Source organism: Ruditapes philippinarum, unplaced genomic scaffold, assembly GCF_026571515.1.
Source record: "Ruditapes philippinarum isolate M1 unplaced genomic scaffold, ASM2657151v2 ctg8881_1_1_1_1, whole genome shotgun sequence".
Classification (NCBI taxonomy): domain Eukaryota; kingdom Metazoa; phylum Mollusca; class Bivalvia; order Venerida; family Veneridae; genus Ruditapes; species Ruditapes philippinarum.
In genome coordinates this window covers 22135-39727 of record NW_026852320.1, presented here as the reverse complement: position 1 = coordinate 39727, position 17593 = coordinate 22135, and the positions used below count along the sequence as shown (strand labels likewise).

General features: G+C 34.2%; 1 protein-coding gene across 1 annotated transcript; it reads left to right on the top strand.

The window, feature by feature from the left end:
- The first annotated feature begins 112 nt into the window (after positions 1-112).
- LOC132756659 (uncharacterized) lies at positions 113-14150 on the top strand. The gene is made up of 8 exons (XM_060747794.1): positions 113-1270; positions 2552-2626; positions 3485-3637; positions 3968-4189; positions 4558-4670; positions 9335-9477; positions 11582-11685; positions 12200-14150. The coding sequence occupies exons 1-8, from the start codon at positions 439-441 to the stop codon at positions 12988-12990; spliced, it is 2433 nt and encodes an 810-aa protein (XP_060603777.1). The 5' UTR covers positions 113-438; the 3' UTR covers positions 12991-14150.
- Positions 14151-17593: the final 3443 nt, after the last annotated feature.

The window sequence follows — 17593 nt, the reverse complement described above, 5'->3', positions numbered from 1 at the left end:
TTGTTATATTAATTAGCCTTTAAATCATACTCGCACATGCAGGTCAGTGGTGTTTTAAGTAGATAGTGACTAACACTGTAGCAAATAAAATGATTAGTTTTCATTACGCTGTACACGTACTTTATACATGAACTGTCTATAGCGTGTAGTGTGAAATGTTATATAGATCTACCGGTAGTTTATGATTTTAAGATATATGATCATTTGTTCTTTTATTCATCTGTTACAGGTATGTGTAACCATTTACCTGTTAAATCAATGGCAGTGTTATATTTATTAATGAGCACGTGAGCTGGATCTAAATTAATCATTATACCGAAAGTGTGTAGGTAAAACAAGGTGTATCTAATTACTCAAAGAAAACCTACGTTCGTGTTCGGTTGAAAAGTTTATATTAATGTTTCCACAACATAACTTTAACTTATGAAGAGTTGAAACATGGCAGACACTCACAGTAAACTGTTCATGGGATGTTCTTATAATGGAATATCTCGGGAGATGTTTGAGAATAACTTTGATGATGATATAGATATTGAAGCAGATTTTGTCGGAAGAGAAAATGATTTGAATGTGTTAAAGACAGCATGGCAGAAGCACAAAATATTTGGCATTTTTGGACTGAGATCGGTTGGAAAATCCAGACTAGTGACAGAGTTTTTAAAGAGCACAAAGCCAGGTAGCTTTGTCCGTATTTACATAGATATGAAATTAATATCTGATACAAACTCATTGTACTCGAGGGTATGTGCTAGTTATGGTATTGAACCGGAGTTACAAGCAGCACAGTCCAGTAGGTGGATTTATCATATTTGTGACTGTATTAAAGCAGCTGGTAAAAAACCATTTGTTTTCTTCTTTGACAACACCGAAGATTATCAAGAGTTTAAAGGTGTAGATATTCGGGACTCCTTCTTCTCATTGTGTACTAGTTTAGTCCGACAGTGCTCAAATGTGAAGATTTTCATTACATCTACAACACGTGTACAATTCTCACAGCTTAAAAAGGTCTACTGCAGTCACGAGGTACTGCCTCTAAACCAATGGGAGACGCGTCTGTTACTTAAAACTGTACTTGAGGGAGTCGAACTTGGTGAATACGAGAACGCTATTGTTGATTTATGTGAAGGGATGCCTCTACTAATTCTAATGGTCGGTTCCGAGCTAACGGAAGATAGCGGCATGATAACACCTAAAGACATGGTCGAGTTCTTGCTCACTTGTAGGCTGAAAGCGCTGAGTCGGGAGTTTTACCCGGAGGAAGACAGAGTCGGTAATAACTGCATTTTGGTTTTTTAAAAATCTTAAGGTGAATTGGTCTATCATGGAAAGTCCGTAGTACAATTATAAATAATTGTTATCGGTAGTATTTATTATTAAGCGTAACAACAAACCACGAAAGAATTAGATACGGATGTTGTTGGCAAGTGCGAGATACATAACCCACTACTACATATATTTATATAGCAGATATGATAAATGTAATAGACCTAAATATTATTATTTATCAGATAAACGTTCATAATAAGTCACTTAGAAGTTTTTCAACAATTTTTACAAGTTATATTTCATAAGAATATCCAAATGTTACATTTCTGTTGTTTTTAACAATACTTGAAATACTTGTGGAATATATACTCATTGTAGACCAATCCTTTAATTAATTACACCACGTATTTGTTACAATACGGAAAATATGTGACATATGTGAGGGGTGTTAAACAGAACAGTCACGCTAATTAAAATATGACGTCACGATACGTTATTATCATTATACCTCTTTTTAATGAGCAGGCTCTTGGTTAGTTTTTATGTATTATGTGAGCTTAAATAATGCTTTACCTTTTATTTACATAATTCAAGTTCTCCCTACGCCTATATTTAAACGGGGGGAAAAAACCAGTTTTTATGGGGGTGTTACCAAGGGGGGTTCCCCAAAGGAAAAAGCGGCAGAAAAAATTGCCCGCCCGGGGGGGCCTGACCAAATTTAAGGGGGGAAAAAAAATTAAAATCTTTTTTTTAAAAACAAAGGGAAAGGTAAAAAGTTAGAAATTTAAAAAAGATGGAAAATTTTTTAAAGGGAAAAAAACACAAAAGGTTAATAGGGGTGGGGTCAAAACTCCCTCCAAAATTTTTAAAAATTGTTTTAAAAACCCTATATTTTTTTTATAAAAATTTTTTAAAATATCCTTTTTTTAAAAAACAATTAACAAAGAATTAAAATTTTAAAACTTTGAACAATTTTTAAAATGGGTTTACTTTTAAAAACCCAAATTTTAAAACCCCGATTTTTTTAAAAATGGGGGGGGGGGGGGGGCCTATTTTTTAAAAAGCCGGAATTTTTAAAAAACCTTTTTAATGGACTCTTTTGTTTTATTTTAGTGAGTTAAAAAACTTTACCTTTTTTACATTTTTAAGTTCCCCCTTTACGCCTTAATTTACTATCTAGGTAAAATAAATAAAAGAAATTTTAATATTAAAAATTTTGTAAAAAAAATGTTTTCCCTCTTTTACAGTGACGTGTTTAAAGGGGGGTTTCATTGACCGTGGTACGTATACAAGAGACGACTGACCATACTCGAATATATTCCTGGATCGTTTAACGCAGAACAAGCCAAAGAAATACTAGGTATTAATATCGCAATGCTAACGTCTTTTAAATTAAAACAAAAATTATGACATTGGCTATGCCAAATATCATAGTTTTCCTTTCATTAAAAAATGTATTTACGAATAGCTAAAAACTCTTAAATATTCTTTCCACCAGTTTTTAGTTTTTACTCAACTAAATCTATTTTAAAAATGATTGAAAAGTTCCATTATTGATTTGTCCTATTTGCTTACACAAAAGGTATTATTATTCGAAATTCGCGTGATATAATGCCTATTATATAGACAAAATAAAAGTCTTTCTTTTCACTTTATTTATACGTGTAAGAAATAATGGTGTGTACATGATAGTTATAGTGTTGATATTTGCCAGTGGGTGTCTATTACTAATAAATAATTTACATATATGTATTATGGTATAGAAGTATGTATAGTTTATGCGCAGTGTACGTATGGACATATTGCCTATGTGCGTTTTGAAATAACCGCTTGAAACTCTTCCGCATTGTGCCATAAAGCGTTCTTTCCAGGTGACGGGAGACATTGAACATATTGACAGTATGCCTAAACGTAATGTCAACAAACTTAAGTTATTTATAACGAAGGCATTTTTTTGCTTGATTAAGACATTTCGCCTTTTCGATCCGCCGCACTATTTTCAACCATCCCATGTCACACAAAAGTATTTTACTGTTGTGAAATACGGTATTTGAAGAAAATAATAGACGGAACATATAAATAAGCTTGTTTAACTTTATAACAAGTAAATTAATTTCTAATACGTGTACCTAATTGAACCATTCATGCAGTTATATAAAAACCAAACAGTAAAATACTTTTATTTATGAAGTGTACAAAATATATTGTCGTTTTCCAGATTCTCAATCGGTAGCGACAGTGAAGGATCAAATGTTGATTCCTGTTCGCAGACGACATGTTTTAAAGTACGATCCCCGCACGAGACGATTTAGCATACAGGGTATACTCCGAGAGTGTATAAAAACATTCTACACGATTAAAAATATACCAGGTGATAGTTCATTTATTACAATTATTATTTATTATTATTATTATTATTATTTATTTATTATTTATTATTATTATTATTATTATTATCACCATCATCATCATTATTATTATTTTTATCATCATCATCATCATCATTATTTTCATCATCATCATCATCATCATCATCATTATTTTACATCTAGAATACAGTTAAATACATGTATATTATGAAGTCTTTACTTTTTAAAGAACTGAAACTGTTGTTTTAAAGATGTAATTGGTCTACAGAGCGTCGTTCTGTAGGGGTTTTACTGTAAAGTATAGAAATGTTGTTGTTGTTGTTTTATTATAGAAATCCGGGCAAGATACTGTCGGATATTCACAGCAGTAATGAAAAACATTTCCCAAAGACTTGGTACAGCAGAATATACAAAAGCCCTGGCGTCATTTACCGAAGAACAACCAAACTTACAGAAACTGTTGATTGAAGTGAAGTATACGAAACAAGATACTTACCACTTCTTTATTGAGATGGCTACCCAGTGTACGGAACTGATAGAACGGTACATGGCAGGTAATATATATATTCATCTGATTGAATTTAACTCACTATGTACAGCGTTGGGGCAGTACCTCTAGACGCTTGCCGAAATCATGAAATATCGCTATTTTCGCCGATTCTTAGATTATTCATTCATCATCGCACATACATCGGTGTGAACAGACGCGCGCATTGTCCGGAATATACCTGAATACGGTATTTAGTGTAGTACTCCAACATTTTCTTTAGTCTTACTCCTTCTGAAAAACCTCAGGTTTATTATTGCATTAATGATTTTGAGCGTAATATAATATGATTGTATTTATTTTTGTTAAAAATATGTAGGAAATAAACTACATGTATGTTTTGCACTAAATTTGTATTTCAAATGTACTTTTAAGGAGACGGGGAGGATTTTTACCAGGGATGTCTTAGAGCAGCTGACATGTATGGTCAAGAAGGGGATAAGGCCAGTGTCAACCTTGCAGTCGGGAGTATGTACACCAATACAAAGGTAAATGTCAGTTTGTCTTTACTCTAATGTCAAACAGCTTTCTAAGGTGATAGATCATCGTAGATATAGTGCTTTTATTGTGCCAAATGACTGCTTCCGGCATGTCCTAACTGTTTCATACCACCACTGTAGATTGTAGAACCCGAAAGAAAATCTTACATTCCTTGTGGATTCGATCCTATTCGAGTCCTGCATTACGGCTCTGGTGCTTTACTTTTAGATAATGTTTATATCAAATTATGTATAATAATAATGTTTCATATCTTAAAAGGTGCACTGCAAAGATATAATTATTTGATAATTTTATTTTGATTTAATTTTATTATCTGTGTTATTTACATATCAAGGTCATTTAAAAACTGCATGTTTACTTTGAAGATTAATGATTTGTCTGGGAGATAAGATAGTTTAACAGGTAATATCAAATTACCAAGTAGTTTGGGTTTTTACAGGTGTTTTGTCATAAAGTTAATTGGTTTTTTTTGTTGTTGTTTGTTTGTTTATTATTAATAGCATTGATTACATAGGGAAAATATATATAACGAATCTGTATACTTAGGGTTAGGGTTATACATTAAATATCATATTGCGGAATTTTTATACTTCTAAATGGTTTACTTTGTTCAACAAATGTTTAACTATAATAAAACGAAGTACACACATTATATAAAGTGATAAGACAGGTTGATGTTAGTAATAAATTTCGTTTTTAAATTTAGAATATAAGGTCATTTCCACTGACCAAACAAAGAAACAATAAATGTTGGACATTCCCTTTTATATTATCTTTTGTATTTGTTTACACGAGCATTCTTTGGTCCTTACCCTACTGTCTTTAAATGGTTTTGTCCAGCTTGAAATTTCAAACAGTCCGTCCAAAATTTAAGTACATATTAATTATCATTCAGTGAATTACTGAATTCAAAATTTATAGGCCACCTTTTGGTAGATAGTAACCTTTAAGGACTTGAATGGTGACATGTCCGGGGTACGTACTCCCAGAGCCTGAAAGGGCGGATGGACCCTCATTTAGCCTGGAATACATACATACATAGCCTGGTAACACTGCACTTATATCAGGCTGGCCTGGCGTATAATATCTTCTTAATGAACTTAGGTCAATATCATTACAATGACAGAATGTTATAACGGATACGGAAGTGTCAACAGTTCGTTTATCAGGCACATAAAATCATATTTTACTGGCATTTAACCATACAAATTTACCTGACTGCCTGTGACTTTATTTTGTTTAAAACAAGGAAGATCGACTGATTATCTTAAACTTAAAATGTAATCTAGTCAGTTTATTTACACCGCATGTAAAATAATACGATATATTTCGAAATGACATTCATTAGTTAATTTATTGTTAATTTTTATCATCCGTATCCCAACGGATGTGTTTAATCTTGACAAATTATATAACCGGCTAATGTGTTCTTAGTGTATTTTAACTGATATCTTTTGTACATTTTTATTGGTCAATTGTCTATCTGACTTTCGGTATAATGTGTACGTGGATAATGTAAAATACTGTTTTTACAAGTTGTCAACTGATGATTAATTTGACTTTTTACTAAACTTTTTAGTAATTTACTTTATTTAGCATGTAGCTTAGTGGACCTTTACAAAAGTTTTAAGAATCATGGTCGAAGGTCAAAAATGGTCCTTCACAATGTAGCCCAATCATTTATTTCCGTATAAAAAATATGTCCTTTACTAGGTATACGAGGAGCATATTTTAATAAGTGGCAACGGCAGTGCGTTTTTATAGATAAGTCATACCTGTGAAACATGAGTTCTTCAAAATATTCATCATGGACATCTACACACTTTTCCAGCTTCAGAATCCATTCCGAAAAAGCGTTTTTTGAACTGTTCTTTAGCTATATTGTTTATACACTGGTAAAGAGCGCTGGCAACGGCACTACGGGTGAAGGCAATATTTTATGAATAGATTGACAAAAGTCAAAAGGAGAGAGGTCAGGATTATAGAAAAGCCACCATACTCTGCTTCTTAAGCTGACCGACCCCCGCGGTGCGCATGTGCATTATCATGGAGAAATTTGATCCTGCGCATCATGGACCTTGGGGTCTTTGTAATGTAGTGATTAACTACAGCAGTGAGAACGTGGTCACGGTAAAATATTCCAGTGACAATACCCCTCTAAAGCACAGCGACACGGGCCACTTTTCCATCACTGTCAAAAAATAGAGCGTACATAGCACCTCTCCACATTTTGTTGCCGAGTTTATTGCCAGGCTCAAATAATAAAAAAAGCCACGTTTCATCCCCTGTGACAATTTCTCTCAGGCGTCTAGGGTCTCGATCTTTGAACCTAGTCAATAAGGCCGAGGCTTTTTCAATCCGCTCCCTTTTCTGGTCAGAAGTTAGCAAATGCGGGATCCAACGGGCGCACACTTTCCTTAACTTGAATTTCAAGATGAAGTACACATACGACGAACTAAAGCCCGATATATCACTTATCCCCTCCACGGTTTGTCTTGCATCTTCATCAACTATGGCTTTGACAGTACTTATGTCTTTTTCAGAGGTAGCGGAAATTGGCCGACAAGGACGGGGATTATCCTTAACATTAGTTTTATCGCCTTAAACATTAACGCCCACCTGATAATTGTACAAGAATGATATGGAAGGGCATTTTTTCCATAAATTAAATCTAGATCCGTTTTTATTTCTGACGCGCATTTACCCAATAACCCACGAATTTTGCAATAAGCTCTTTGCTCCTCTCTCAAATCACAATGCAACTCAGCCATGTTTACAACCTGTATACAAAACCACATGTATTTAAATGACCTGCTTAGTTTTTATTGTGTCGCCTTGAAAAGGTGACATATAGGGGTTACTCTCGTCGGCGGTGTCGGCGGCGGCGTCTGTGTCGGCGTCGTCGTCGGCGTCGTTGTCGGCGTCCCCTAAAGCTTGTCCGGAGCATAAGTCAGTCACTATAAGTCTGATTGACATCAAACTTGGTATGCATGCTTCTTTCAATAACCCGAAGTGCAGTGCACAAGGACCGGTACTCGCAGTTCTTATTTTTTGAGTTATTGCCCTTTGTTTATTTTCATACTTTAATTTTGTCCGGGCCATTTCTCTTCAACTAAAAAAGCTATGGACTTGAAACTTCATAGGATGATAGATCTCATTATTAAGAAGTGCAGTGCACAAGAACCAGTACTCTGCACTTCCTAATTTTTGAGTTATTGCCCTTTGTTAATTTTCATACTTTATTTTTGTCCGGGCCATTTCTCCTAATGTATAAAAGCCATGGACTTGAAACTTCATAGGATGATAGGTCTCATTATTAAGAAGTGCAGTGCACAAGAACCAGTACTCTGCACTTCCTAATTTTTGAGTTATTGCCCTTTGTTAATTTTCATACTTTATTTTTGTCCGGGCCATTTCTCCTAATGTATAAAAGCCATGGACTTGAAACTTCATAGTATGATAGGTCTCATTAAGAAGAAGTGCAGTGCACAAGAACTGGTACTCTGCATTTCTTAATTTTTGAGTTATTGCCCTTTGTTTATTTTCATACTTAATTTTTGTCCGGGCCATTTCTCCAAAAGTATAAAAGCTATGGACTTGAAACTTCATAGGATGATAGATCTCATTATTAAGAAGTGCAGTGCACAAGAATCGGTACTCTGCATTTCTAAATTTTTGAGTTATGGCCCTTTGTTAATTTTCATACTTAATTTTTGTCCAGGCCATTTCTCCGAAAGTATAAAAGTTATGGACTTGAAACTTCATAGGATGATAGATCTCATTAAAAAGATGTGCGGTGCATAAGAACTGATACTCTGCATTTCTTATTTTTGAGTTATTGCTCTTTGTTGATTTACTTACTTTATTTTTGTCCTGGTCATTTCTCCTCAAGTATGAAAGCTATGGACTTGAAACATCATAGAATGATAGATCTTATTGATAAGAAGTGCAGTGTACAGAAACTGCTGCTCTGCACTTATCATTTTTTTAGTTATTGCCCTTTGTTATTTTTCATATTTCATTTTTGTCCTGACCATTTCCCCTAAACTACATTGTTCACAAGGCGACACATCCGACTCGCGGAGTTCTAGTTACATGTGCAAATAATGCGAAAATAGACTGTTGGTAAGAAAAATCAATAATCTTACCAACGGTATATCATACATGTACTGTCATGTGCAAATCATGGTTAAATTGAAGCCTTTGAGCTATCTGGGGCATCTTTATAATTTGGGTTAAATTTTTATTGTGGCAAATTGACACTATAAAAGTCATAAAGTAACTTTCCTTTTTGGGAGAGGAATTGCCTAATGGTCCATTATTTCAGACACAGACAGGCACCTGGGTACAGTCAACGATCCTCCATAAGCTAGTTATATAGTATCCTCACGTGAAATAACCAAAAGTCACTGATGATATTCGAAAAAGGCAAGTGATTCGAAGGCAGCATTCTTTTGTCGGTGGTAGGGGCGTAAAGAATAGCTTGCAATCACCACTACCGCCCATGAACACGCTCAATCAAACCGAGCCTGTATTTTTATCAATTTTGCCGTTTTTGACGTTCTTTGGGGATTATGTTTTTTTCTCTATTTTACACATATATTTGCATATTTGTTCTTTCATTGCAATTTCCATTAACCGACGTTTCCAGGGGAATCTTTCACAAGGGGCAAATAACTACGAGTCAGCATTGAGAGTTTTGGAAACTAAAGGGAAATCACTGCAACTGGCGACAGCATATCAGAGGATGGGATGGAATATGCTACAACAAGCAAGAAATTTAGATGCCAACAGGTAATTAGTTTTGATATATGACACGATTAGTATATTAGACAAAGTTTTAAATCACAAAGGACATGATCATATTTTAAACACAGTCAATATGTAGATATAAAAGTTGAACTCTGCTTGGGTAAAATAAAAATTTGGTTACCTTGTGTAAAAAAGATTAATCATTGGTTCTCAAAGAAAGACACCATAATTCATAGTCCTCAGGACTAATATGGATGACTAGATATGACTAAGGTCCTATGGAATAAAGTACATTTTTCTTTATTATCCCCCGCCGAAAATTTTCGGCGGAGGATATAGAAATAGTCTCCGTCCGTCCGTCCGTCCGTCCGTCCGTCCGACCTTCCGTCCTTCCGTCCGTCCGTCCGTCCTTCCGTCCGACATCTTTGTCCGGAGCATATCTCTAAAAGTATTTGAGTTATCAACTTGAAACTTCATAGGTGGATAGACCTCATTGAGGAGGAGTGCAGTGCACAAGAATGATAACTCTACCTTGCATGATTTTTGTGTTATTGCCCTTTGTTATTTTTCAAGATTGATTTTTGTCCAGAGCATAACTCCAAAAGCCTATGAGATATTAACATGAAACTTCATAGGTGCATAGATCTCACTCAGGAGGTGTGCAGTGCACATGAATGATAACTCTACCTTTCATAATTTTTGAGTTATTGCCCTTTGTTATTTTTCATACCTAATTTTTCACCTGAGTGGAGCATAACTCAAAAAGTGTTTGAGATATCAACATGAAATGTCATAGGTGGATAGATCTTATTGAGGAGGAATGTTATATGTGGATAGACCTCATTGAGGAGGAGTGCAGTGCACAAGAATGATAACTCTACCTTGCATGATTTTTGAGTTATTGCCCTTTGTTATTTTTCAAAATTGATTTTTGTCCAGAGCATAACTCCAAAAGCCTATGAGATATTAACATGAAACTTCATAGGTGCATAGATCTCACTCAGGAGGTGTGCAGTGCACATGAATGATAACTCTACCTTTCATAATTTTTGAGTTATTGCCCTTTGTTATTTTTCATACCTAATTTTTCACCTGAGTGGAGCATAACTCAAAAAGTGTTTGAGATATCAACATGAAATGTCATAGGTGGATAGATCTTATTGAGGAGGAATGTTATATGTGGATAGACCTCATTGAGGAGGAGTGCAGTGCACAAGAATGATAACTCTACCTTGCATGATTTTTGAGTTATTGCCCTTTGTTATTTTTCAAAATTGATTTTTGTCCAGAGCATAACTCCAAAAGCCTATGAGATATTAACATGAAACTTCATAGGTGCATAGATCTCACTCAGGAGGTGTGCAGTGCACATGAATGATAACTCTACCTTTCATAATTTTTGAGTTATTGCCCTTTGTTATTTTTCATACCTAATTTTTCACCTGAGTGGAGCATAACTCAAAAAGTGTGTGAGATATCAACATGAAATGTCTTAGTTGGATAGATCTTATTGAGGAGGAATGTTGTGCGCAAGAATGATAACTCTTCCCTATACACTTTTTGAGTTATTGCCCTTTGTTTTTTATGCTATTTTGTCCAGAGCTTATCTCAAAAAGTATTTGATGTATCAACTTGAAACTTCAAAGGCGGATGGATCTCATTGAGGAGGAGTGCAGTGCTTAAGAATGATAACTCTACCTTGCATTATTTTTGAGTTATTGCCCTTTGTTATTTTCAGCCATCAGTATTCACATAGGTTTCAAAGCTGTAATCACTATAGCCATCAGTTTTCATTACCAAAAGACCTCTTAAAATAGAATTATTCTGTTCTACTACATATACATTCTTCCAATGAGCAAACACATTCGGCGGGGGATGGCCATGTTGACATGGCTCTTGTTTATAATAATAATGTAGTTATAAAAATGTTTTTCGCAGAGTGAGATTGTATTTTTTTTGGCGATCTTAAAATGTTGTGGAATTGAAATGTCGGTGATGTATGAAAAAAATATTACATCAAATAAGTAAATCCAAAGGTGACTATAAGAGCACCGGATGTAGAGATTCGTGATTCATTCCTGCTGATGTGAAAGATTATGTTGAAAGTTTGAGAACCATCTTGTCACGTTTTTTGTTCAAATTACAGGTTTTTCAAAAAGTCCCTTTCTATATCACTGGTGTCAGGACAGGAATTCAAACTGATATCACTGCAGTCTATGAGTAGTATGGGAGTTAGCCTGACACAGCTAGGTATGATTACTTTCTGCGTTGTTCTTGTCTTACTAAAGTAGTCTTTTTTCATGCCCAATGTTAAGAAGGAAATGATGGTGTGATAATAATCTGAGAGCAAGGAATTAAGTTTAAACAATTAGCGAAAATGTTTCTAGAAGTGTAAACATTTTGTAGTAAATTAAAAAAAAAATAAAGATAACCAAATGGTCTCCCTACCAAATATGAATGATTAGAATCCCCTGTTTTGATTTAATTAATTGCATTAATAGATAAAGATTTATACATATAATTAAACTTTGTGATTGAACAGTTACCTAGCTTATTAGTGTTGCCACCTGTACAAAGAGCGAGACCAGCCTACACACTCTTTGTCTGACAGGTCTCTACTCTACCAATAGCTCACTTTTTGTATTAAACCACCTAAACTTTGAATGGACTAATCAAATTCAAAACCGGGCAAATCCGTTACATCAATTCGGAGGTTAAGGGTTTTGTAAAGCAGTTTTTTTTAACATTTTAACGAATATTTCAGGTAAATTCGATGAGTCAGAGCGGTATCACTTTGCATGTCTTGATGAACGAATTCGGGTACAAGGAGAAAATCATCCCGGGGTCGGAGCTTGTTACAATAACATCGGTGTAATGTATGAACAAAGAGGAGATCTTGAAAAGGCATTTGAGTATTACAAGAAAGGTCTGGATGTGAAGGTAAAGGCCAAAGCACCAGTTATGTCTGTCGTGTTTTCCCTAAGTAATGTGGCAAACGTGAGCAGCACAATGCAAAACTACGAGGATGCTCACAAACTGATAGATGACGCTTTGGAGAGATTAAAAGCAGAAAAAGTCCCCCCAAGAGAGGCTCTTGCATGTGCTTATGATACAAAAGGAAAGACATACGATCGTGAAGGAAAGTTAAAAGAGGCTGAAGAGATGTTTCAGGTAGCAGTTGATATCAGGGAAACAATTGCGGAAAATATGCCATACGTTGAAAGTCTAGTACATCTTGCAGATGTCAACAAAAGAAAGGGAAATTATGAGAAGAGTCTAGAGTTAGCAAAATGTGCTCTTAAATTAACATCAAAGGCAACGTTAGCCATGCCACAAAACCCATTTATTGCTGAATGTCTTGAATGTGTAGCAGATGTTTATAACAGAAAAGGTTATGTTGAAAAGTACAGAGTAACTCTTGAAAAAATTGAAACTGAACTGTTGAGACTAGAACAAGTGTTTCTCTGTCAGTGCAACGATAGGGCTTTAGAAAAAATCAGAAATCAAATTCAAGATATCAAAGCTAAACTAGACAATTTGCCAAAGGAAAGTTAGGAAATCGACCGACATGCATTACTGGTACTTAAGTTATACAGCATTACCCTCGCTAAATTTTGCTACAACATGCACTACATTACTGTCTCAAAGTTATACTTGTAGAGCAAACTCTGTAGAGCAAACTTGAATATTCATTGAAGTTCTCACATCTGGTGTATATTTAACTGGTCCGCCCGCGAAGCTCAATAGGAAAAGCACCAGATTAGGAACACAGGGTCGCTGGTTCGATCCTCGGGAGAAGCAAATATTTTTTTACATTAAAGCTGCACACCTCCAGATGAGCCAAAATATTTCAAGAAATTCAATCTGTTATGTGCGGTAAATGACTGATTTTGCAGTATCAATCACTATAATTCTACTGCGTTACTTACGCAGTAAGAGGTATTTATGTATAGTTTGACCTCATTTTGGTAATTTTCGTGAATTGTAAGTGTCGTTTGCAATGTGTAAATTACTTTCTTTGTTCATTTCACAATATTATACTTTTAAATACATTTTCAAACTTTCCACGAAAATTAGCATGAATTTGGAGGCATGCTGCTTAAAAACTTATATTGTAAGCGTTTGATATAGAAATTGAAAATTTACCATATGTTGCTACATGTACATGTATTTATAGTTTGATACAAGAGATGGTGAATATATGAAAGTTTTGCTACTGTACTTTATTACTTTCAAATTAAGGTTCTAGTACTACAGTACTGAGCCAAAATCTATCACAGGTACTGATATTCCATATTTTGGCAAGTACTGGTACTTAAGTACTACAGACCTAATGCTGATGGATGTCTGGTGTAAGATAAACCGGATAAGATGCAATATAAATTTATGGAATATTCATATTGTTAAAAGTATTATTTTTTTCTGAAGGTGCTCAAACCGTCCTTGATTGTTTCAAGAATGACTGACTAAGGGCAATTTGGATTTATACAGTTTTAACTAACTTCAAAATGTGAATAGGGTTTAGCAAGATGCAATCTTTGATTTACTTTACGTTTTGCAGACATAAACTGTTGTATTATATACCAATCGTATTCATTGTCTCTAACACATCATATTGATTTTATATTTCATTTCTTTTTGAAAAGGTCTTTTATACTTACGTCATTCGTGTTTTATTGAGTTATTGAGTTGTGCAATAAAATATATGAAAAATACTGTTTTTTGCACTTGTATTTTGTCGTTATAACATGTAACCTCTGTCTTAACTTTCTATATATTAACTAGCGCGTATTTTATGAGAGCCAAAATACTTCTTCTAAAAATCAAAATATGTATAAGTCATGCTTGTGACAAGGGACGTCACTGTCAAGCAAAGCAAAGTTCTATAATGTAAGGGAAGTAACTGCAAATTAGTTAGTCTGGAGATTATCAACATACAATACAAGGCTATCTCAATATCAAGGAACTAACTCTGTTATATCGAAAATTAAGAGTTGTACATTATTGAAATGTAGAATCATTAAAATTATCGATAACCAGTGAGTTTAGACCTAATATCAGGCATATTAAACGGCATTAGCAATATAAATATACGAATATTTTAAATATTTGACACTGTATAAAATCATCAATTAAAGCATTTTGAAATAGTACACAATTTAGTTCTTATGTGTAATGTATGCGAAAGATTTTTATTAAGAGTGTATTATTAGAGGCTTATGGTATATTACAGGCCTCAGTGAAACCTCTTAAAATGTTCGACCTGATATCAGCAAACTTTGATAGTAGATTAAGGGTTAAAAAGCAATCGCATCATATCGGCCCTTTCCGTCAAATTCCTATTGATAATAACCGAAATGTTTTGATTGGATTCAAAGGCTCTCCTGATAAAGTACGGGACCCTTCTGATTTAAATATTCTGAGGAAGAACCAGTACTATACTCTTCTGATTAAAAACCAGTACGGGACTCTTCTGATTAAAATCTAGTACAGAGTTCTGTTGATTAAACAACTGCGGACGGGTAGACTGTTGAGGTGTGGAATGATGTCGTCCGTTTTATGTTTATTTTCCAATATCTAAATGTAGACTTAAATATAGGATATATTGAAATAATATATTCTTGTCACATTATATATGTTTCACACGCATGATTCATGACGAAATATCTATATAAATATGCTGCATAGATAACCTAGCAATATTTCATTAAAATCGTTAAAAAAAACGGAGAATTTTGTATAAAAAATATCATTTAAATTAAAATTTAAGTTGTCGGCTTTATGTGATGATAATTATGAGCCTTGAATAACGCGGCTATCAAATTTCATGAATTGGTGTTAGTCGATCGAATTAAATAGTAGATTCATATGGAGGCTATTCGTTGCCAAAAATCCAGCCTTGTTGATCTGAGTTGAACAGTTTGTTAATGGAAAAAATACAATTGTATTTATTTGTATGTAAACTCTAATGTTGCATACTTGCATTGAGTTTGCCGATTTAACATTGTAAACATGCATTTCAACAAAATACATTTTGTTAAACGACAATACATTAATTTAACTGATAGTAGCAATACCAATTAAGTGTTCGAATACTCAAAACAGAAGTTACATTCATAGCTTTACATTGTCGAACCCACAGGCAATCGGTGCGTGGCTAGGATAGTATACATGTACATGACCACGCCCACTTATTTTTTTATAAATATTTTTTTTCTTATTAATAAAATATTTTTTTATTCAAAATGTTTTTAAAATATCATATTTTCAATAAATCAACAAAGAAAATTTGTTTTTAAAAAAATTCATCCATATATACTATTAATATAGTAAAGGTAGAAAGGTTCGCCAGCGGACCTACCACCAGGCCTTATGTTACCTCCCAGATCTTTGTTAATTGTCAACCAATTTTCACCAAATAAAGTGCAATCTACGCAGAAATGATTTCTCTTTCGAAAAATGTACAATATTAGAACAGTTGGTACGACAAAAGATGGAATTTTAAAGCAAAAATGCACTTTTTGTCTAGGTCGGCCATCGCTTGACCGAGCCGAAAGTAGACGATTTTGAACATAAATCGATCTTTTCTTAATAACAAACTAATGTCAGTGCATGCAAACAGTTGAAATAGAAAAGGCAGCTATAATACTATCGCTTACCGGTCCAAAGTAAATCCAAAACGTCTGCAGGTCCACGCACTTTCAGTAGTTATTTGCACTAACTTTTTAAATTTCCCGACATTGTACATGTATACAAAATTCATGATCCGGATATTCAAGGTACGCATGCTCGGTTCCCGCTGGTACCCAGCTTTTCGCTCAATTTTTATTTATGCGAAAAGCGGTACGCATCAGGTACATCCGGTGTCAGCATTTGTATGCATGTAATGTCAGGGAATTTAAAAAGTTAGTTTCGCAAATAAACTACCGAAAGTGCGTACCTACAGACGTTTTTGTGCATTAACTTTGGACCGGTAAGCGGATAGTATTATAGCTGCCCTTTTCTGTTTCAACTGTTTGCATGCACTGACATTATGTTTGTTTTATTAAGAAAAAGATCGATTTATGTTCAAATTCGGGTTCTACTTTCGGCTCGGTCAAGCGATGGCCGACCTAGACAAAAAAGTGCATTTTCGCTTTAAAATCCATCTTTTTCGTACCAACTGTTCTAATATTGTACATTTTTCGAAAGAGAAATCATTTCTGCGTAGATTGCACTTTATTTGGTGAAAATTAGTTGACAATTAACAAAGATCTGGGAGGTAACATAAGGCCTGGTGGTAGGTCCGCTGGCGAACCTTTCTACCTTCACTATATTAATAGTATATAATGGATGAATTTTTTTAAAAACAAATTTTCTTTGTTGATTTATTGAAAATAAGATATTTTAAAAACATTTTGAATAAAAAAATATTTTATTAATAAGAAAAAAAAATATTTATAAAAAATATAAGTGGGCGTGGTCATGTACATGTATACTATCCTAGTCACGCACCGATTGCCTGTGGTCGAACCATCATGATTCAGATCAACATAATCCAGCTTTACACGTTTTTCAATAGGAGATAAAATAAGCTCCGCCCATTTTCCCGCCCACTAAATCATCGTAAATAAACGTATTTTCCGCTCATTTTCGGTATTTACCGTCGGCGACAAGAAGCGGCGTAGTTTCCGTAGGTGTTTAGTTACTAAACATAATTCACTTGCATGATTGCCTACAATCAACATCAGCGGACTTAAAAGAAATATAGGCATATAAGTTTTAAAACGTTGTAGACACCACATTTCCTGGAAAAAGAAACTTAAAAAAAACCCCAAAAACACCAGGTTACATACTGTCTGCAGGTTAAATTATTTTTCAAGGAAGTGAAAACTATTGAAAAGACTAATTCAACGACAAATAAACTTTACTGATGGTATTCAATTTGCATAGGAATTAGTAACATTTACAGTTAAAGCTGCTACCTTACCACTTTCAAATTTTTCAAGTCAACATCTGATAGAGATTTTGATACGACTAATACTATACAGACCAAATTCTGGCTGTTGTCTTTCCTAGTAGTACTATTATATTAGTAACCTTATTCTAGCGTATGACTTGACAAGAAAAAAACTTTTAACAATAGTAAAATTATAACCAAAGTTGTATGTACCCTTTC

Excerpts from the sequence above, each read along its gene's own strand:
- LOC132756659 (XM_060747794.1), top strand. The coding sequence starts at position 439 with ATGGCAGACACTCACAGTAAACTGTTCATGGGATGTTCTTATAATGGA. Across the intron at positions 4,671-9,334 it reads GTATGTACACCAATACAAAG|GGGAATCTTTCACAAGGGGC; the intron begins GTAAATGTCAGT and ends CGACGTTTCCAG. Across the intron at positions 11,686-12,199 it reads AGTTAGCCTGACACAGCTAG|GTAAATTCGATGAGTCAGAG; the intron begins GTATGATTACTT and ends CGAATATTTCAG.